We start from the raw sequence: 23,416 nt of genomic DNA on the forward strand, positions 1-23,416 counted from the left end.
CCTGTTTATCAAATTTTATTAATTTGGTATCAATTTTAGCATTTTTCTTTCCTTGAACCCTTGAAGCTACTGCGAAATTCAATTGCAAAGTATTTGGATTTCAGCGTGTACGTCTCATCGTCCAAATATTGACCTCAGTACCACAATAAACGTATTAAATATTTACCCAACAGATGAATTTTTATCGTGTTATTTTACGATGCTTCCTAAAAGCATCAACATTTTTGTTTGATTTGCTGAAAAACTCAGGAAAAAAAAACGTGCTTAGCTTATGAGCCTGGATGAAGCTATGTGCACTTTAAACAAAAAACCAGTGAGATAGTTTCTTGGAATTCATTCTCATCTTGGAATTTTAATTAAAAATTTGCTGAAAGTTTATGAATAATAAACCATTTTGTTGAAATTTCCCCCCAAAAAAAAGTTGTTTTTACATTGAACAGGATGTGAGTGTTTTATGCTTCTGTGAGATTCACAATCGATAGGGGTTCAGGTTAAATTGCTTTCGTAAGGAAGTTCATAAAAATGCAAATTTTTATGCCTTTTTGTCCCTACAAAGTTGAGACGGATGAAAGTAATAAATTATGCATACATAAAGGAATCTACTTTATTTGCGACATTTTAAATCTTTTTTGGACTTATCATTACAAAAAAATCTTTATAGAGATTATAAAATTTTTAACAATTCATGCAAAAAATGTAACCTAATTATAGCTTTAATTACTTGACTACATCCTGAGGAATTACTATTTGAATCTTTTTTCTTACATTTCTTTAGGTAGGAGGTTTAAAATGTTTTTTTTTTCGTCTTTTATTCGTAATATGAATTAAAATCTAATGGAAACTACAAATTTTGGTCTGCGAGATATTATTTTTGCTGACCTTGATCTTCCTCCTCTGAATTGGCTTTGTCACCATAAATGAGGGTTGTTTTCTTCTCCACTTCTGCCACAGCTAGATTACGTCCTTTGAGTGTTATGTGGATGTAGAGTGCAAAGAGGAGAACACAGAGTTGAGTGGACATGGTGAGCCAGAAGATTCCCGCCGGATGAGTGTTGATTGTGGCATTGTAGACTTGTGTGTAGAGAACACCGCTAAATAGCGGCACGGCGTTGTCGAAAACAGAGAGAAGTGCAAAAACTTTTCCCCTTTCCGCCAGCGGTACTACTTTTGAAGTCATTGAGCGCAATACAGGAGCCACTACTGGACCCAAACTCGAAACAGCACCACCAATGTACAATACCCACGGAACTTCAGCAAAGGCAAAGAAAAAGCGTGCTGATGCGTGAGCACATGCTCCCACCATAACGATTACCTATGTAAAATTATATATGTTTTGTTAGACAAAGTTTTTTCTTTAATCTAATTTTTAATAAGAGCATAATACTCTATCATCAAGAGGAATTAAGTTTAAAAGTTTCAGACAAAATATAAGAGGAAATTTAACAACTTTTTTTTTCCAATATTGCAGTAAAAAAATGGATTGAATTGATTTATAAAAATAAAATGTACGTAAATAAAAAAAAGTTATAGCCAGATATCTTCCTCTTGAATGAGAAACCTGTAATGGAAAGATAAAAGATTTTCTTACTGTATCTGGCCATCCAAAGACCTTGCTCATAAGTGGAATGCCAGCCAGCATCATAATCACGTAGGCAGACGATTGAAAGGTCTTAAAATTGCTGTAAGTCACTGTATTCCAGTCGAACTTGAGCTGTGTGTAGAGGTACATCATGGGTTTCTCATCTCGTTGGAAGGTGTAAAGGGCCATGGCCACCATGAAGATCCAAAGGTAGACGTGTCGCTTCATTTCGCGCTTCCTGCAGAGTGTCTTGAGGGACTCCACAACATGATGGCGATCGAAGAAGTCACAGAGAACACCAGAGCAGCCCACCTCACGAAGAGATCGTTGGTTGGAAGTTGTTTGCCACTTGACGAAGCATGAGATTTGAGTTATCATACGCCGATAAAATCAATGGCATGAGTCAGCAAGAGTTGCAAGAGGCATTTTTAACTTTTTTTCAAAATTAAATTTTCTTTCTTTTTTTTTTTAATTGAATTTTCACTAAATTTTTCTGATAAATGTATTTTTTAAATCATTTTTTGTACATTAATTGAGATGCCGCACATGGCACATTGAACTCCCAAGCCCCTCGTCACTTGCTGACTCAAGTCTCTCTAGCATAATAATTCTCCACTTACTTTCAAGTGAATTAATGAGTAAATTATCGCCGCCAGAAGACATGAAGCGTTTATCATGAACATGACGGAGTAATTGCGATTGACGACGTTGCTGAACAAATAAGACCCTTCAAAAGAAGCACCAATAATTGAAATTCTCGAGCTGCAGGGCTCAAAAAAAGCTACATTGTCATGTAATCTTCTAGGTCACAAATAATTCTCGTTAACAACATCAAGACACACAGAGAGGAAGTATTGATTAGGGGGATATATATTGGAAAAGCTTTATCACATGTGATTTTTCCCATAAAAAAATTCAAATCCCACTTGAAAATAACAATTAACATGGGGCGAGACTTTTTATAGCCCCACATATATTGAGTGGCTTGATAAAGTGTAATCGTGCTACGATAGCCGTCTCCTGGTAATTGGAAATTAATTGCAATTTCAATTTTATTACTCACCGAGTGCCACTCCAGTTGGCATCGTGCTCAAATAGCAAACATCGAGAATTGTCACCCGAATTGTCCGGGAAGAAACGGTGGATACATCGGAGATATAGGCAAAGGCAGATGCAAATATTGCCACATCGGCACCGGTGAGAGCGCTAGGAATTGTAGCGGAGTATATCACAGTTCTTAGAGGCCAATCTATGTGCAAACAAAAATTATTATTTTAAATTTAAATTTTGTGACAATTTGAAATTTACCTTTGTATGAGTTAACAATGATCATGATGGACCAGTAGAATTTTCCAATGAGTCCCAATATCAGTGGTAGCTTCCTCCCTCGTCGATCAGACCACGAACCAAGGAAGAGGGCCAGGATTATGGGAAAAATATGACCCAATACGTTGTTCCATTGATGAAAATTTGAAACAGTGATTTGCACCTCTTTCTTTATATCCTGGTGAATTTCTAAATCATCACAAACTTCAGCTGGATAGTTATGATCGACAATGCATGCTTTGTGGAGATAGAAGGCTTGTTCGATTACAGAAGTCACCATAAATGCCATCATGTAGAGGAACATGGTGGGTTCCACTGTGATTTTGTTGTACCATTTTTCTTGCCTCTGTGCAATTGGAACATCCTGATAAAGTTTTTAAAAAAATTTATTTTTGTCAGATTTCTATGCAATGAGTCGTTAGCATAGATAGGTTCTATATTCTGAATAAAATAACTAGGTACTTCTAACTATTAGCTGTGTTTCTGCTTATATGTTTGTACATGTACCTAAACTAGAAAGTAGTTAAAAAAAAAACTAATAATTCGCCAAATCTTTTTTTCCATGTAGGCTCTCTAATGATTACTTGAAATTGTTCTTTATATTAATTATTATATAATTTGATATACTATATTTAAATAGCATTGAATCATCATAAGTAAATAATAAATCTACATTTTGCAAAATACTGGAAGCAGTCAAAATAAATGATAAGACAGTGCAACATAACGTAGGATTTATAAAAACGTGGTGTGATAACAATATATTATTGAGGATTTTACTAGGAAATTATTTTAGGAAAATTCTGGAGATATAAAAAATTACATTTAAGAGAGAGTGGAGTAATAAAAGTTGCACAAAAGTACAAAGAAACTCGGCCGTAATATAAAGAAGTAATAGATAAAATAAAGTCATTTTTTTTTAATATTTTATGATTGATTATATTAATGTCTGTGAAAAAAGGAATATTTTAGAAATGTCATCAGGGGTTAAAATATTATTTGAAAAAAAAGCAATAAGCAGTTCTGAGGGAAATATTATTAATTCAACTTTTAATAATTGGATTCTATTGAAAAGGTACATATAGAAATTCTGAATTCGTAAAAAAAACGAGGGAAAATCATATAATTTTTCCGCCAATTTTCTCGCGTTTGCGCCTTTTTCTCCGGAAATTTTATATAACCTCAATTTAATTAATAAAAGTGCCCATGTGCTAATCTTGCTAAACACAGCGAAATCTTATCACAATCACTATCATTATGTAAATTGTGTATGAAATCAACAAATTTGAGACATTTTCTCTTAGATTCCTGTAAATTAATGGGAAAATGGAAATCAATTAATCTTCTTACCTCGGTTTTCTCGAGTTGATGATCCATATCTAACGTTGATATTATATAAAACTAAAACTTTTTTTTTAGTCTTTCACTGAGATTATTTATTTATTTCTCTAGCTTTAGCATCTTTATTAGAAATATTGAATAAACACAAATCACACAACAAACATTTTATTATCGTGACGTTTTGCCGGCGACCGACCAAAAAAATCAAGAACTAAGCGCACTCTATGGACAGTCGGGTAAAAAGGTAATTTTTAAAATAAAATTCGTTGGGAGACGAGATGAAGAGATGTTGAAGAAAATGAGCACAGAGTGGAAAAAAAGAAACACGGAAAATACACGCTTTTTGTATGATAGAAAAATAAAGTCAAGCACCGACAATGTTGCACGCGGGCTCTGTGAAGACTGCCTCGGAGCTCGGAGTCACTGCAAATAGTTAAGTCAAGTGCGGTGTTGTAGGAATAAAACACAGCCTGATGTCTCCTTATCAATTTTTCACACCAATAAGAGCAAGCACATTAATCTCTAAATTGCTAATTTATTCCCCTCCATTGTGTGATAAAGATTAATATTCTCATGGAAGATACTTGGGATGTGTTACAAAGTATATCACGAAATTAATCGAATGAGACAATATTGACATTCACTTTACATTCATTTTTATATAGATTTTTTTCCTTGTATCTCTTTATACTTGGTTTCTCTTTTATATATTCATCAATTGACTTTTTTTTTACGAAAAATAAGTGTCTATGATATTTTTATTTTTTGATTACTCTTCTGATATTTTTGTCAGCACATTCTGTGGGCTCCAATTTTTGTGCTCTTTTGATTATGAAACATTTTTGCTGGGATTGGAGTGTGTACGTACAAATAAATTGGTTGGGGCTCAATTTAATATTAAGCATTTTTTCACAAGCTTTAGAAAGAATTTTAAATCCAAATGTATGATTTTCCCTGTTTTTGTATTTTTTCAGTGATTTTTACATTTTGCAAGCAATGTAAATTTTCTCATCATTTTAGTAAAAGAAAATATAACATTTCTTTGAAAGGTGGTCCCCTATTTTTCACTGCTTCATCATATTGGTCAACAAATCCAATCAACAGGTAATTTTCGCGGTTGTCCATTTTAAATTGGTTTTTTTTTTCTACCTTCTCACATGCCACATTGCATTTCTCAGCCAAATCATCTTATCGTCTCAGTCATTCTTTTAAATTGCCTTCTTTTTAATTTACTTATTTAAATAATATATATTTAACGTATATTAAGTAAAAGTGGTTTTTCCTGGAATTTCTCACTTTGCAAGGCTCTTGATTGCATGCAGAGACTTATAGCTGTAACGCATAAGTTTAGAAATTGGAGTATCATACACATTCTCTCCTCTTAAGAAAATTGTATATAAATAGATTTCCTATATTTTGTGAGCTTTTAATTCTCAATATTAAGTTTCAAATTTGTTTATATAAATTAAACAGAATTATATGATGATATAATATTCCTAAATTTTAAACTGCTTTTGCAGAATTCAATCAATGAAAAATTATTTGGTGCTGCACTGAAATTGTTTATTTGATTAATAAGTCAAAATTTACTCTCCTCAGATTAGGTGGATGAGTGAAAAACATGTTGAGGCTATTACATTGTCATTTATAGCTGATCAAGATAAGAATTTCGGTGCTGAAGATAAGAAAGCATTTATAATTGCTAATAACACTGTGTAACCAATTTATGATTTTTTGAAATTATTTTAATTTATTTTGCATTTTTCTGTGGCTCTCTTGAGGTACATATTTGATGCCTTAATTTCAATAAGGGAGATTTGGGATAATTGAGCAACATTAAATTGTAGGTAAAAGTTGCAGTATATCACTATTTTCCATTAAATACGACACAACCCTTTCACGACGAAAATATTTCCATCGATAGTAAAATTATTTTGTGTTTAAAAATTGTATTTCTTTTTTTTTTTCAAAAAAAATTTCAGTGTCTATTTAAGCATATCTCTGCATTCATTATGAATGAATAAAAAAATATTAATAATGAGAAATTGGGCGCAATTTATAAAATTGTCAGTGGTTATGATGCTTTTATCGCAAGTGGGTTAAAAACTTCACTGTTTAATTGACTCAGTTTTGTATGGTTTTCCCCAGGTTTTCCTCTAATGAGAAGTAGGAGTTATAAATATTTTGTTGTGTAGTATTTTATAATAAAAAAAAATTATAATACTGCTTATAAATCATTAAACTCACTGCAACCATCTTCCGCAACATTATTTTTCACACCTTCAGAACAAACAAAATGAGTCATGTAAATGAAAATATTGCAAAATATTCTATTTTATTTTAACAGCAAAAAAATGCAAAAACGTGGCAGAAATTAATTTAATGAAATATTGCTGTGAGCTCGATTATCCCTAAAATATTCTGCATCTGTGTGTAAATATTTCCCTGAAAAGGTTAATCTGCTTTCAAAAGCACTCCATCACTATACTCGTTCTGGGCTGTGAGAAAGTTAGACATAGGATAGGGATCGAAATTACCTAATCTCCTGTAAATTTGCAATAGTAATACGCAAAGAGTTAAAATTCCCCATTCAAGAATTACCTTTGGAAGCACCAATAAATCCTCAAAAGCTAGCAGAGATTATTCAAGGTGTTTTGAAGAGATCTCTCTCAGAGCTAATAGAGAGACAATTAGACTAATTAATGTGGCAGTCGGCAGTGCTAAAAGGATCTATTTCATGTTGCACTCCTTCATTCACATAAGCTAATGAAAGTGGTATTGTGTAATCAGCACTGATCTGCCAAAAGTGGAATTGAGTACAGGAGATTTTCCAGCCAGGAAATATACGCTGTGATGCGAGATGGGATAACATTGTGTGCACCACACATATGAAGAGTTGAGCTTTCTACACAATTATTACGTAGGTACACATGTTGTGTAAAATATTTATACATACATTTTCACATAGAGTCTTCTCATTTTCATAATTAACATATTTATATGCAGCTTTTTCTCCACTCTATTAGCTATTACACCGTAAAATTTATATGTACACAGACTTTTGACGATGCTTCAGCAGCAGGGATGTTCTTTTGGGGTATTTTCAGGATGAACCCCAAGGAGGATTTGCATATTAATTAGGGGAAGAAATCACAAGCATCGCCCGATATGAATATCACCAATAAAATTTTTCAGACACCATAACGCAACCACATTAAATATAACTCTTTTTTTCTATATCGCGCATAATTGATTGATTTTGTATGTCACAGGGATTTTTCTATTCTTCCCTCTCCATTGGACTGAAACAACTCCCGGAGATGTGCAATGAGAGACTAATTTCGACAATTGGTGATGTCTTCCAAGACCACTTTAACGCTATTGACATCAATGAATGGCAATAAATTGAGACTTTTGCTCGTGGACATGAGGCAGTCTCCTCGTGTCTTCTGATGCTCTAAGTCTATTGGATACATTGAATGGGAATTCTTAAGGATCTTTGGTGCATCACTTTTTGCCTCGCTCACCACTTGAGGTACATTGATCACAGTCTCTGAGGACGTGGAGATTTTATCGGTGTGGTTCTCCACGTACTCCGGCACGATGTTCTCTTCATTGTGCCCCTCACTCGATACATGGCGGTATGGTGGGATTTTCACAGATGATAGATTCGCTAGGCCAATGTCGCTCTTTAGAAGTTTCTCCAAACTCTCAATGGAATCCTGCATCGCACTTTTTTCCACTCTCTGACGGTGCCCTTTGAAGTCAGCGGCTGTCTTCATAATCCTCGTGGATTCATCGGGTTTTACTGTGCTGGGAGGATTTTTTCCTGTTGCATCACCAGAATCACTGGAAATTGTTCCACTTGGTTGTATTCCACTAATACAACTCCCGGTGGAGACACTCGGGCTTAGGGATATGCTAAAATATGGCACAATATCATTCTGTCGGCAGAGACTCTTCCGCCTCAGTGCTGTAGGATTGTCCTCAGACTGACCACACGCTTTATCGGGATTCCCAGTTGCTGTAACATCCTCTGATGTTGTTGTACTTGAACTCTGTTGTTGCTTCAATTCATCATTGGTCTTGGAGAATGTCACCAAATCAGCTCGAGCAGGTCCCTTGAGAAAGTACGTCACCATGGAGCCCTTCCCTTTGACATTTACACTCCCTCTGCATTCAAGAGGGTACCCACGTGGCTGGAGGATCTGATATACTTCCTGTGTCACCTGAATGTGGTCGAGCAAACCTGTTGAATCCATCCTACTTGCAACATTGACAGCATTACCCCAGATGTCATATTGTGGCTTTCTCGCCCCAATTACTCCAGCAACCACAGGTCCAATATTGATGCCGATGCGCATCCGGAAGTTGTTAAAGCTGTGTGTGTTCACCTCATTAATTTGCTCAAGTAGACGTAGTGCATAATCCGCCATAGATGTTATATGACGAAAGTTCACCATATCGCAAGTATTTGAAGTGAGTCCTGATGCAGCCATGTAAGTAGCTCCAGTGCTCTTGATTTTCTCAATGTACCTGGAAATAATGGGATTCGCACAGAAAAATTTCCACGTTATTTTTTTTATTTAAACTAGGTCAGTTTTCTTTTGAAGAAAAAGAAATTCTTTTTTTTTCTTTGTTACTTGTTAATAGCTTTGAAGTTGAAATAAAATGAAAAGGAGCTTTTTGTTACCTGAATCTTTCTTCGCCAAGAAGCTCATCAAAATCAGCAATGATTTCATTGAGAAGACGGAGACACTCAACTCCTTCATTGTTTGCCTCAAGTTCCACATAAAATTCCGAGAAGTTGGGGATTGAAGCGAAAAGAACACAGACACTGTCGCATTGCTCGTGATATAATTCCTACAGAGAAAATGGAAAACAACTCATGTAAGTATTTAAGTGAATTAATGCATGAGAGAAGTGCTAAAATTACATCAATATTCTTGTCGCGACTGAGGAAGTGCTCTGCCACATGTACTGGAAGGATATTGGCTAGGAGCTTTCGATTGTAGGCCTGAAGGTGCTCCATGTCTTCCTTCTCTTCCGTTGCTTGAAGTTTCCATAGAAAATCCAATCGATACGTGGCTTCCACTTGATGACTATGAAAGATTAGTGCCACCACGAAAATTATCACAAACAGAGAATCCTCAATGGATGATGAGAGACTTTTACTGCCATTCTCTTGTCCAAAAATTTCTTCAAGCTCTATGCTTTGCGAGAATGTCGTTACAATGTAAATGATTGCCAGTGAGACGAGAAGAAACATCTTTACGACTATCTTGAGAATTTGGTGAACTGCACATGTCACCATGGAGATTATTGTGAGTAGAAGAAATGTCTGCAAAGATAGAGTACATAGGGCATTCTCTTGTCAAAGTTCAAAGACTGGCATGTGTAGATATCCCTTTGACTTACATTTGTTATGGTTGTGGCTCCGCAATCCGTCTTGATGTCATTCGAGATTGTCTCATTCAAACAGATAAATTCGTCCTTTACAATAATCTGAATAGAAAGACAAATATTATAAATTCTTTAGATTCCCAAATTAGATTTTTTGTATGGAAAGTTAAAGACAGAGCGCTGCAGAGAGATTGACCAATTAATCATGATTTGCTCCTCGAAATAGAAGCAAATTGCGCAGAGAGTAGCTTTAAGCACCACGAGAAGGAAGAACACAATAGAAAAGGATATTAATTCAATTGAAGGAGATAATTTCATCACCAGCAATTTGTATTTTACACGTAAATTACAGTAAAGTGATGAAAACATTGATTCAGAAAATTAAGCATTAAATTTATAAAGGATAATGAAAATAAACCCTAAGATAATACCATAGTAAGGTATGGTTCTATGAGGAAAAATAATAATTAGGTTTTATTTCTTTTTTTTAACATAACAAAGTTTCATCACCTCATGCTTCACGAATTTATTAAAGCTCGTTCAAAGCTAAGAGATAAGATGAGAGTTAACAAGGTGTGTTTATCCAGGTGTCTCACAACTTAAATGTATGCAAGAAAATGAGAAATGCACAGCATAATTTGTAGTCTCTGCATGCGTGGTTACGTACATGTAAAATACATTGAATAATAGGGAATGTGTTATGGGATTGAGTGCTTGAGTTGAGCATTTCACATTCTTCGATACAAGATGTGTTTTTAAAACAGCTTTCCCAATGGAATGAATCCCCCGCGTGCCGCCCTTGAGTGTGCTGTTTTTGAGGACTTTTTCAAGGGTTCTCGTCAAAATTCCAATATTCAATAAACAAAAAAAAAGGAACTCGGGCTGAGAGGGTGGATAAAATTGAAGTGATTATACTCACAACGGTGGAATAAGCCAAGCACTTGACGATGAATACCACAAGAAATGATAGAATCTGTGCAATGACTCGTTGCTTGTGAATTCGTCGAGATAACAACTTTAAATGTACTAGACACCATTTGTAGTCTTTGGCCACGACAGCACCACAAAGTAGAAGCAGGAAACTCCATAAAAAGCTCATCACAATGTAATTGTATATGTTTCTGCAAGAGAAAGGGTAAAATTCTAAAGTTAATATGGGTTGTTTGGGATGTATGTGGGTGACATTAATCACCCTAAAGGTGTTGGAAACTTACAAAGGAAAGATCAACCACTGAATGAGAATCATTCCCGAAAACATTATCACAGTACAGTAGACGTAAATGTTGAGCATTCGATCGGGCTCTTTGGCGTACTTGCGCTCAATATCATTCTTCTTGAACGTCAAGAGGATATGCTTGCAATGCTCAGACCTTAGTCTATCGATACTCCTTGCATCAATGGCACGCATTAGATAGTCATTAACTTCATCTTCGGGATCTTTAATTTCATGCACATCTGAAAAGCCCAATCGATCGTACTTGGAGGAGGTATTCTTTTGCGAGCCATGACCCATCATTCTCAGCTCCTTAGAGATATTTCCATTCATTGAATAAGAATGATTAGGCCTCTTGTGCTGCAAAAGACAAAAAGCATGTCAATCACAATGGTTCTCCAATGCCACATGTGGAGATATGTGGGGGGTGTATGTGATATAAATTGGAAGCCATAGGGGTGAACACTGATGGTTCATTCAATTCACACGGAACTTCCACACAACAATGTCTGGCACATATGTATATACAAATTTCCTATTTGATCACAAAATCAGCAGGATATTTGTGTGGGTTTGGTTGTAAAATTTTGCAAAATGAACGCATTTGAAAGTTTTACGAAACTCTGTTCGTTTCCATAAATTGAAAATGTTATATTTGTACATAAATGCAATGAAATAATGTAAGTTAAATATTTGTAGGTGCAAAAGCCACATGCAAGCCTGCCTATATTAACAAAATTATTCGTGTATAATTTAGCGGAACAACGCAACTTGTTGCTTTATAATCAAATTCAGAGGAAGTACAATATCCATTATAAAATTATTTTCAAGTGCTTTATTTTGTAAACCACTAATTTTGAAAGGCATTTTGCGAAAGTTCTTGAGGTGGAAAAGCAAAGGAAATATTTGGTGGATTAACTCCGCAATTAGATCAAAATAGTTTTAACATGAATCCGCTAGCTATTAAAATAAATTGAGCGCTATACATTCAAGTATCTACTGTACGTCCTCGAAAATTTCCAACTACAACTATTTTATTACAATATCATTATGCTTGTTTTAGAGAGTTTTAAATTGTTGGAATATTTTCAAGTTTGAAGTTATACCAACATTGAATAAAAATTTTCCCAAACAGCATATAGAGGAAAAACTCGAAGAGCTTTTAATTTTTTCTTCAATTAAAAGTTTAAAAATATTGCAACTTTTAAATTAAATAGAAAAAAAAACTTTTAAATAATATGAAGTGTGTAAATTTTAAATACAGTCAAATACAGCATTTAAGTTAATTAAAAGTTACGTCGTATCGAGGAATTTAATTTGAAGCTTTAGCCAATATTTAAATGGATCAAACATTCTCGAATCAACAACATCCACTGAGGACGCATAAAACATGGCATTCGCCAATATATGTCGTGCAACATTAGTCTTGTGATGTGATAAATACCCTGGAGTGAACCCCTTGTTGAGGACAAACCTGCTGGTACGTGTCACCGGGCACAATGAGAAATGTCTCAATTTGATGGTCCTTAAGGTAGGCATTCCTCTCACAGCCACGGCCCTCCTCTACTTCATAATCCCCGTCCAAGCATTTTAGTGTCTCCTTCGTAATGTGCACACGTCCGGGTATTCCGCCACTTTCCATGTGATTGGCCAGTGTCACGTCGTTGGACCACACGTCGAATTGCCATTTCTTAAGACCCAAAACGCCACAGTGGACGCGTCCTGTGTGAATTCCAACTCGCATGTTCACATTCACAGCCATCACCTCCCGAACAAGACTGAAATAAATTTTAGTTTTCCATACAGATCTACAAAAAAATTTCCTACTATACGTAAAACAACAGAAAATCCTTATTTAGTTTTCATAAATAAACATGAAGGAAATGAAATTAATTTTGATATTCGCAATACAATTTATATAGGAATATTTATTTTTGTTAAAATATTGCAAAACTCAAATAAATTGTATATTTGAGATTATTTTTTTCATTACTGGAAGGTTATTATCCTTTATTACTTCACATTTATATAGCCTGAAGAGTTTTAAATAAAATCTCCAACATCAAAAGTACCTTCGCAATATTATATATTGATTTGATAAGATCAATATTGAAATGTATGAATATTGCTATTTAAAAAACTTTCTGATTGTTCGAGAATCGAATGTTGTGTAGGATCAAAAATCCACTGTTATTATTACAATATTTCCTTACAATAAAATCAAAAAGAATTAGTTAAAAGTGCAAAAAACTTACGCAATAGCATCAATCATGTCAAGTCCCATTTCTACAGCACAGTGAGCATGATCTGGCCTTGCTTCGGGTAGTCCTGATACACAGTAGTAGCAATCACCGAGGAGTTTTATTCTTAGGCAGTGGTGCTCAGAAGCAAGTCGATCGAAGCGTGCAAAAAGCTCATTGAGCAACCTCACTAGCTCTTCGGCTGTACATTGGTCCGAGAGGCTTGTGAAGCCACAAATATCGGCAAAAAGGATGGATACATTGTCGTGGCGCTGGATATAGATTTTATGAAATTGTGCCTCTCGTGGCTGGCCAGCAATATCATCCTTCATCTCCATGGCCACATGCCGCGGTAGAACAGATAGTAAGAGGCGCTCCTGTTGCTGATTTTCTCGCTGAGTCCTGAGACGGGCTTCAATGCACTGCCGTGTCTCCAGAAATGCCTTTCTTTGAGCTTTTTCACGTGGCCAATGTGTGTATGCACCAGCGAGGTTAATGCAAATGAGAGCAATTGCAGTGGACACAATGTGTTGCCACTCCCTCTCTATAACGCACGTATCTATGATAATGTGTGCTATAGTTAGGAAACATCCACCCACGATAGCCTCCCTAAGCCTCACCGGCAGCATTGCATAAGTCAAGTAGACAAAAATCAATGTGCTCCCATTTACGCTATGTATCTCTCTGTCCGGGGAAAAACGACAAGTACATTAGGGACCTGTAAAGTAATCACTCGAGGCGATAGATTGGAAAGCTTCACTGTGTCACACCACACCTTAAAAGATATGGGCAAAATCAAATTGTCAGATCCTTCCTCTCACGAAAGATATATAATTCCCAGCTTTGGGCCAAATAAACATTTCGAATGCCAAAAATGTTTCCCATATTGTATTGGGGGAATCATTTTGAATTCTTTAAAGAGACACACAATTTTTTATCTCTCTATTTTTTTTCCTCTGTGATATCGAGCTTTTCAAATGGTATGAAGATTTTTTACAGTCAAATAAACCTATTCCCCGAGTGAATGGTGTGAATGTACGTTTCAATTGGTATAGATATGGAAATGGAAAGACGATATCTCTTAAATTTTAACGAGCAATTCGTGAATTTTATTTTTCACGCATTCGTTAAGGATACGCTTTTGTATCATTTTTCTCGTATTTCTTATACATAGTTTCTTTTACCAAATTCACGCACTAATCCAACATTAGAGACAGAAACTTCTATCTAAACCGCTTTTCAAAGAACAAGAAGTATGCTGTGTGAGAAAAGCTCTTCCATTCGTTTGTGACACTCTCTGAGTCTTTCTGTGTGTATTAAGTGTCCATTGACTCTCTGTTTCTCGACAATGAACACTTAATCCCTTGAAGAAGGCACAGATTGTGTTGAGGAAGAAACTCCCACTATAACTGTAGAAATTATTCTGGACGAGAGGTTTAAGTGGATAGGGTTTCTTTTTGTCGTTCAAGTTACGATTTCTCATTGAATTAGAACACGTGGCGATATATATTTATAAAAAATCTGCTATAGCTAGGGATTAATCCTGAGAAAGGAGGAACGTTTTTGTTCGGGTTATTTGTTGTCAAAAACACTTTATATGGAATTAGTAAAAGAATCATCATAACTAAGAATGATACAATCTAAATGTTTTTCCTCTATCACCATCAGAAGAATTTTGAAACCCAAGACATTAAAACCCTCAATTAGAGAGGAATTTTAATTAAACGATTATGTATAAATATGTAGAAGGATATAGTGTAATGTGGGTTGTTATAATTTATGCATAAAAGCTTTGTAATGTGTATAGTTAAGTTCTTTGTACAATGCTGTGAATAAAACAAGCTGTACTATAATAATACTAGGCATTAAAGGGATTACTCAAAGTATCTGGGAAGTCTATGAGCATGGAAAATCATTATTAGGTATAGACAGACTCTTCAAATTGGCAACTCCACACAATAGAATATTTTGTGTGGATCGTTATGGAATGTGATACTTTGTTCAGAATAAAAATAAAAGAAAAATAATGATGAAAATCTCAACCAACCCATCCAACAAATTTGACTTTTGCCATCACACCCTTAAATTCGCAAAGTGTGAAACATAAGAAGAGTTGGTGATTAAATATTCACTTTCATCCTTACCTGTAGTAATTGGTTAACGAGAGACACACTTCAATGGCGAAGAAAGTTGCGATAATGGCATAAGACACTAAGACTAAAAATACTTCATTGATTGCGGGCTTCGAAAGAGCAATAAGAAGAACTGTAGGGGTTGTTGGAAGAAGAGGATGTAGCATTAAAATGAATACAATAATATACATGGGAAATTGATCAAATTAATTGTACGACACTTACAGATGTAAACTACAGCACAGGCAATTAGGGTAATAATTGATGGCAAAATGCTTGTGAATTGGTCAGATGAATTCCTGGAGTTCTCCGCAAACTTTTCCTCATGCTCAGTCCTCCAACTTGTGTTCCAACTCTGGTTGCTCGTGGCATTGTTTGCCAATGTTGTCTCATCCAGTAGCACAGTGAATCTGAAAAGAGCCGGGACCCTCGTTGTGAATTATTTTCCTTGATTTTCCTCCGCTCATATATTTTTTTTCTTGTATACTTGAGTCTTGTGTTTCTTTCCCAAACATAAGGACCCGTAGACTGTATAAAAAATGCCTTCGATATTAATCTTTCGAGAGTTTTGTGATAAAATTTCCTGTTTGTCTTCCTTCTTCATTCTCATCATATGGAAATTGATTGAAGTTGCGGAGTGGGAAAAGAAAAATTTTCTCTCACCGCATGAAAGAGCGATAAAGAATGAAAAATGAGCAGGAAAAAGGTCACAAGGGAGAGATATTGAGGAAGGAAGTTACCAAGGAGCCGAAATATTAATTTATATAAATCAATTTATCTCGCGATTACCCCCATTGGAATTATATGACAGAGAAAGAAAATAACTTTTTCTTTAAAATCTCCCGCACTAACAAATTCAAAGGATACCATTTTATCTCCTTTTCCCACCACCTCATCCTACGCTCAACAAAATACCAAAAAAGGGGGAAATAGGAAAAATCTGAAAAAGCTCTTATTTTCTTATCGTTTTGCTACTCTCGGAAAAAGGATTTAAAAATTCATCATTCAATTTATTAAGTAGAAAGAATTGAGTGTTGCGGAGAAATGAAAGGGTATTTTTTATTAATTGAATTGTCCGTGAATTTTTAACAAATCAAGGGTATAAAAAAATTGGGTGTATTTACGGAATTCCACGTACATCGTGGTACATAAAATAACTAAATTTCCAAAAAAGAGATCCCAAAAGACCCCGTAATTTTATCACCGCATAAAATTAATGGTTAAAATTCCTTAACTCCTCATCACGGGGTATATTTGTTTATTGATGTTCACGAAATACTGTGAGCCAAAATATAATTAAAGTGGAACCGAAGCGTGAAACACATAAATTATATTGAGGTATGATTTATCATACCGATGAGCAATATAGAGATTATTGTTTTATATACATACATAGAGACAATATCATATGGATGATTTTGTGGTTAGACAGAAAGGGTTCACTGGGTTAGAAGGAAGAGATCCCAAACGAAAAGGATGTGGTTTGTTCGATCAATACTGTAGTAGATATTTGCCTATTAACACCCAGAAATGGTTTCAATATCAACAGAATTACCGGAAAATCTCACCAAAGCAATACACAATTTACAGGGGGTGTTGATAGAATTTCTACACAAGGAGGAATCTAATTGAAAATTCCAACTAAGGAAATTAAGAAATTCAATACTGGCCCACACACTCCAAAAGCAACTTAATTGTAGGTAAATATTAAATTGAATGTATTTACGATATCTATTTCGAGGAGAAAATTTTAATAATATAGGACAGTAAGTATTTTATCAGGCAATATTTATACACCTCACTAAGAGAGAGAGAGAAAAAAAATCCCAGCTAAAAAGACTTTAAGAAATTCATGTCGCCGTAACAGAAGTTTTCTGTTAAATTTTCAATTTTTCGTACGAAATCACTGAGAAATTCAATTATTTACCACTTCTTGAGAAAACTCTCCGAGTCATCGTGCACAACTTCTACTCTGAGTAAGCGTGATACATATTTAAACTTATCCAAAAGCTTTCCACGCAGAGACAATTTTTCCCTTGACGAGAGAATTTAAATTGAACCACAAGGCAGATTCTTTTCGTCTCGAAAAGTTCTCTTTGATCTTTTCTTGACAATTTCCTCTTCAGTACCTGCAGAATTATATACACATATGTACATGTGTCTATACTCTTATAAGGAAATGCCCCGTAAATTCATTCTTCGTATTTTAAATTAAAAATTCACGAAACTACTTGTATGTGGGACTAGGAATGTGAAAGAGAAAATAGAATCACCGTGAAACAGTTTTCTTTCTATATACATACATATATGTATTATCGAATGAAAAGTTACAAGCATGATTGAAACTACATAAATTCTAAATATATATTTTTAAAGAGAAAAATGGGAATCAGTAAAAAGTCACAAATAGTAAGCAGGTAGATGTTATAAAATAAATTCTCTGAAATTTTATTTCCTCGTGATTTCATTTTATTTCATTTTTTAATATAGCCACTCACTCAGTATTGGAAGCTTTTCACATTGAAACATTTTAGTGGGGCACCAGGCAGAGTGAAAAAAATGGAATAAATGTGACACCCTCGGGGTAGTTTTAGGTTTCATATTGCCAGGAAAAAGTTGAGCATTTTGATTTTGCCTTTACCCAACATTGAAACTTTTAATAGGCTCTGGATGATAATTTTTTTACAAGCTATTGTTGGAATTAACGAGCATGTTTTAGGTCTCGACTAAAATAAAAATAATAATAATAACTCTAGAAAATTTAAAAAAAAAAAACCTTTTTAAGTCTATATATCTTTAAATATTTAACACACATATAAGTTTACCTGTCAACCAACTTGTTTTTTAACGCAGTAAAAAGTATGCTGAATTTTTATTAATCTAACAGATAACTTTGCATAAATTAAATTAACTTTTTTCCCAATTTGAACGCATTTGATATATTTTATAAACGAAAGGAAATATTAATTAAAATTTCCATTCCATTAGTTTTAATAGTCAAAACTGAAATATAAATCAAAATAAAAAAATGGGAAGTTATAATTTTGTAAATCTATACTAGGAATGCAACTGGATAACTTATAATAAATATAAGCCGTGACATAACCATTTAACAATAATCCAAATTGATTATTATACATAAGTATCTTTATATTCAAATTTGTTTGAAGTTTTCAATTAAGAGGATTTGAAAATATGAATTTAAAATCAATCAACGTATTTGAAGAAAATATTAAGCCCATCTACACACTCAAGGCGAAAATGATATTCAAATTTTCACGAGAAATTAAATTCTTATCTAAAATCTTTTGAAACTTTCTCAGACGCGGGGGGTGAACTCACATTGAAAATTGTTCCTAATAGATTTCTTTCACTTTATATTTTAGCAAATTCCCCACCCCCATCACCCAGTGGGTGCGTGTTTCGCACCAATTTTCCTCATTCCATACGACAATACCTAATGAAGATGGTAGAACAAATATTTCAGACAAATTAGCTAATTCAGAGCAAAATCATTAACATATGTAGATATGTACGTAAACGTAATATGTATAGATATTACACATTATAAATATTACACATCACGTGGAACAGTGGAAATTAGAAATTCTTCTTATATCGATTACACGTCCACTTCTCAGAAAACCATCAGAGAGGTGACTTATGTGTGTGTGGCATAGAACAACAAAAAGAAGAAAAACAAATAGTGCCAAGAGAGGATAAATGTGTGGGTCAAAGATGACGATAATAAGTGGTTTTATTTCAATCCAAATGTCCATCATAGACGGTTGACATGGCCTAAAAAAAATGTTTCCCGAAAAAATGTGATGGAAATAGTTGGATTTTGGCCTCTGACATGCAAGACAAGTGTCACAAATCCTATATATGGTATTGTGTGTGTGGGGGTGGAAGAGTCTTGATTCAAGACATGAAATACGACACTTGATCCACTTGATGTTGAAAGATCATAGTGGGGTATTAATTAGCACAGCACATTTTATAACCGTAATTAAATTATGTAATTGCATCTTGGGGTAAGAACAAATTATTCTGGAAGTAAATTTAAACTCCTGAAGTGTTGAACTTCATGTGAGACTACTGAAAATTATTACAGTCAAGAGATGAGTTGTTTTTCCTATGGTATAATATACTTCAAAAGAAAATAAACTTCATGTTTTTCCCACGAAAGCACAACAACTTTCAGAACCATTAATTAGTAAATTTATACGTGTTTATAATAGGGATAGAGTTGAATTGTTTATGATGGCATATTTATATTAACATCATCCCATTTCTGAATGTGAATTTTATCGAAAAATTTAATACACAATATGCATTATTTTAATTATTAATAAAAAAAATAATAACCCTTTATTTAATTGAAAATTCTGGTAAATAATTAAATCAAATCCAGAAAACTAATAATTACCTACATAAAAACAACAGACTTATTAAAAGGATGTTGAGGATAGAAGAAACAAATAGATATAGCTATATATACAAAAAAAACAATTTTTGCTTTTGGCTGTCGGTTTTTATTGAAATGGAAGTAGATAATCAATTGAATTATTGTTCAATTGGCATAATTCAATGTAAATGTTTTTCATTATATGTTATAAATATAAGTGTATTTAAATTGTATATAATATGCGCATTTTTTGAGTACCGCATCACAATAAATCATGTTCAATCCGAATGTTTTATTGTATCCATACAAGTGAAATGCATTTATCGAAAGTACCCTAGAGGCAAGCCACATAACATTTATGAAGGTAAAATGTTAACGTTACCTGTGCAATTGTTCCCTCATCGATACAGAATGACTTCCAGTCAAATTTTTTTCCAGAGCACTAAATGTGTTGCCATCAATTACATGTATCTGTTCGGAATCTGTGATGTCGAGAAGAATCTTTGCATCATCGCTCGAAATGGCTGCATTTGAATTATAGAGTGTGGGAAGTCTTGTACTATTGAATGTGGCATCAGCCGTATTTGACATGAAACCCCAGGGTGTAATGGCGAAGAAGATGTAGATGATAGAAAGAATCAGCACTAATGCCAATAAAAGGGCCACAATGTGTGTTGTGTTGCTCTGGTTCATCCGAAGGAAGTACCGCTGATATAGCATTTCCACTTGTAGATTCTTAAATTGATGGCTACTGCACATTTGGATAATTAGTTTGTTGAGACGATACCAAAACGAGGTTTTTGACCCATTCTCATTCCTGAAGAGAGCTTCTTGTTCCCTCGATTCGTCCGCTGTTAAGCATGAAATTTTCAATCAAATCCAAGAAAAAAGTATGTAAGTAATTAATGTAAAGAATTGGAAGGAATGTGAAGGAAAAAGAATGAAATAGGACAGAGAAATCAATATTTAACATCAAATACAATTTGAGACTTCAAATAAATTGATTACAAATGCGAGAAAGAATTGACAGTGAGATAGCTGAGGGTGAAGGAAAAGAAAATTGAACCCTGCAGTTTTTCTCGCATTTACTTATTCTAACACAAATACAACTTTTTCCCCCCACAAATCACCGAAATCTCACTCAGAATTTGACTTTTTTTTCTTTACAATATGTATCACGCATTGAAGGAACATGGAGCATTGTTTGGTTGTTCTCCAGCAGAAACCATATTATAGACATCGATCATCCTCCTCAGATGAGAAATCTTGACGAAATCGATATAATGACTATATGGAATACGTTTTAAAACTTTTTCAATCAGGATAATGTTTTTAAAAGAAGATTAGAATGTCCCATACTTATATTGCATTAGCCAGTAAATTGAAGTGAGATTTTTTTCGAGGGCGACGTTTGATTGATAATTGAAAAAAAAAAAGAAAATTCAAATTAAATAATTAAAACTAAGCAATTCTCTTTCTGTAGATTTAATTGTACAATAATATGGCAAAAAACTAATTTTAATATGGGAGATAAAAATCTAATAAAATGAATATCGTACATTATTATATATGTATCTTGTCAACAATAAGAGAAAATCAATTAAATGGGACAAATATTAGATATAATGAATCATCAGATGCTCAGATAATTATTCCGATAATTGTCACTAAAACGCGGAAAAACAATAAGCTGAACCATTACTTTGTGTATGAGTTTGTGAGTTCTTTGCTAATTTAATGAAGGAGTCTACTTTCTATGGCTAACTCTGAAGCTGTTTAAGGTCTTATTCTGAAGTATAATTAGCCTTTATATTCCTAATGTATGATATCTTCTTTCTTTCATTTTCATCTGTTAGTTAAAGCGAATGAATGGAGAGAAAATAATTTGCTAGTTCAATATGAGAGTGAGCTTTTAATGAGCTTTCTTTCACGTTCAAAACACTTCACTTCACCCCCACATGGATGATGAAAAAAATAGAGAGATAAAATAGCAGGTGGTACATAGAGGGTAAATCAGTTGGACGAGAAAATAAAGAAAGGAAAATGTGAACTAATTACCAGGTAATAGTCGTTGATTAACTTCTCGATTTGCCATGGGACTGTTGCACGTGGATCCAGAGAAATTTGAACCGAGAGAGTCGTCGAGGTTGCACTTTGTCACCCCAATGGCAATTAGGCTACTACTAACGGACCCACGTCCCTTGGGTCCTGTGTTGAAATGTTCGATCACCTCCCAGTTGGATTTCTTGAGAGTACTACTATTCACCATTGGCGCCCAGGATGTGGGTGGCACTTGGAGCTCTAGTGACACTTGAGCTGTTCTCGTCTGTCGCAGGGAAGCCGCACGCCGAGTGAATCCCGTTTTCCTGACTGTTGTATCCTATTAAGAAGGGATACAAGGACTTTTAGCTATACTATTTATGTCATATGGTACTATATATGTATATATAAATACACAACATGTTTATAAGAAAACAACGCATGTATACGGATAATTGAAATAGAGCCATTAATTAATATGTGGGGTATTGCTTAATTCTCGCATGTGTTGATTTCTTACACACGTTCTAGAAAGAAGACTTACAAGACCTTTAATTTGATCTAATAAATTATTATGTCTTATAAAAAAAGGAGAAGAAAAAATTCGCAGAGAATTTACTTCTACAGTATTCACTAATAAATTATTTAAGTTAATTTGTAATTCAAAGTTATACATCAAAGAGTAATTTCTTTGAGTCACGTCCCTGTTTATGAAAAATCATTTATATAAGTCGCACACTTGAATATTCAAGAAGTGCTGTAGACGAAATTATTTTCAAGGCTGTAGTGGTGAAGAAAAAAATTAATAAAATTAAATTGCATATACGAATATTATGGTTCATCGTGGAAATTAGCTTTCGAGACATTTTCCAAATGTATCCTCATTGACATGCAAGCAAGGGAGAGTTTGTTCTTTATAATTAAAATCCAACATTACAAGGAAGCTCAACGTTCTAATACAAATTCTCTCGAAATGTTTTGTATTTTTTATGGAGGCAATGCCAACACCCTCAAGACTCCAAGCATCAGTCGCAAGGCATTAGCAAACTTCCATGGAGATCACAAACTCAATTGTTCTCACTTCGAAATTATGCTAATTATCGCGTTGATAAAATTCTTTGCATAGTCTTGGAGGGTACATAGCTATGTATACTTTGATACATTTATGTTGTGTTCATTTTCCATTCACCGAAAACACACCATTTGGGTGAACAACATTTAATGAAGGGATAGCTAAAATAAATAATTAAGTGGCTGAATGTCTAACTTAATATAGGTACTTATATATTAAATATATAAAGGTATAATATTTATTTAAAGAAAATTCAAAATAGTCCTTGTTGAAGAAAAAAGTGTGAAATGTTATGATTGATGATATTGAAGTAACTTATGGAATTTTATTATAGATTTAGAATTTCAAAAGTTAATTAAATGCTGCAATTTAACAAATATTTTCCATCAGCTCATTTCAAACGAATCACTTTTGCTCGGTGCTGCACATTTTAATTGAAAATATCACCACACAATCCATCTCCCGTATCATTCGATACGTCGTTTATGTTATGCTCTGCTAATTTAAAATAATTATACAAGCGTGATAAAATTACAAATACGACAACATGCTTTCACGGACCGATACATAGACAAACATTAAATGGTAAGCTCTATGTCTAAATATAGATATATGTAGGTATATTTTCAGGATAGAAAATGTGAAAATCTGTCTACAAAATT

General features: G+C 34.1%; 2 protein-coding genes across 4 annotated transcripts in view; both read right to left on the reverse strand.

Annotated features, from left to right (window-relative positions):
• Window positions 1-586: 586 nt before the first annotated feature.
• LOC129797289 (solute carrier family 46 member 3) lies at window positions 587-4,706 on the reverse strand. The gene is made up of 6 exons (XM_055839696.1): window positions 4,256-4,706; window positions 2,888-3,269; window positions 2,643-2,828; window positions 2,200-2,306; window positions 1,589-1,927; window positions 587-1,312 (listed from the first exon to the last, which is right to left on the reverse strand). Exons 1-6 carry the CDS (start codon window positions 4,280-4,282, stop codon window positions 866-868), a joined length of 1,488 nt encoding a protein of 495 aa, XP_055695671.1. The 5' UTR covers window positions 4,283-4,706; the 3' UTR covers window positions 587-865.
• A 55-nt stretch (window positions 4,707-4,761) lies between these two features.
• Window positions 4,762-23,416, reverse strand: part of LOC129797287 (adenylate cyclase type 6) — a 44,214-nt gene continuing 25,559 nt past the window's right edge. For 2 of the 3 annotated variants that reach the window (XM_055839692.1, XM_055839691.1), the window contains exons 3-14: window positions 21,701-22,022; window positions 20,025-20,493; window positions 15,460-15,644; window positions 15,247-15,367; window positions 13,118-13,786; window positions 12,307-12,640; window positions 10,864-11,222; window positions 10,569-10,770; window positions 9,665-9,751; window positions 9,183-9,587; window positions 8,940-9,109; window positions 4,762-8,782 (exon numbers count right to left, since the gene is read on the reverse strand). In XM_055839692.1, the coding sequence (XP_055695667.1) occupies window positions 7,582-8,782; window positions 8,940-9,109; window positions 9,183-9,587; window positions 9,665-9,751; window positions 10,569-10,770; window positions 10,864-11,222; window positions 12,307-12,640; window positions 13,118-13,786; window positions 15,247-15,367; window positions 15,460-15,644; window positions 20,025-20,493; window positions 21,701-22,022 (4,524 nt within the window). In that variant the 3' untranslated portion in view covers window positions 4,762-7,581. The remainder of the gene's footprint in view (window positions 8,783-8,939; window positions 9,110-9,182; window positions 9,588-9,664; window positions 9,752-10,568; window positions 10,771-10,863; window positions 11,223-12,306; window positions 12,641-13,117; window positions 13,787-15,246; window positions 15,368-15,459; window positions 15,645-20,024; window positions 20,494-21,700; window positions 22,023-23,416) is intronic. The other variant, XM_055839693.1, reaches the window with a different exon arrangement.

This window comes from Lutzomyia longipalpis, chromosome 1 (genome assembly GCF_024334085.1).
Source record: "Lutzomyia longipalpis isolate SR_M1_2022 chromosome 1, ASM2433408v1".
NCBI lineage: Eukaryota > Metazoa > Arthropoda > Insecta > Diptera > Psychodidae > Lutzomyia > Lutzomyia longipalpis.

Excerpts from the sequence above, each read along its gene's own strand:
- LOC129797289 (XM_055839696.1), bottom strand. The coding sequence starts at position 4,282 with ATGGATCATCAACTCGAGAAAACCGAG. Across the intron at positions 2,307-2,642 it reads GCCAACTGGAGTGGCACTCG|GGTCTTATTTGTTCAGCAAC; the intron begins GTGAGTAATAAA and ends CTTCTTTTGAAG. Across the intron at positions 1,928-2,199 it reads ACTCATTAATTCACTTGAAA|TGGCAAACAACTTCCAACCA; the intron begins GTAAGTGGAGAA and ends TGCTTCGTCAAG.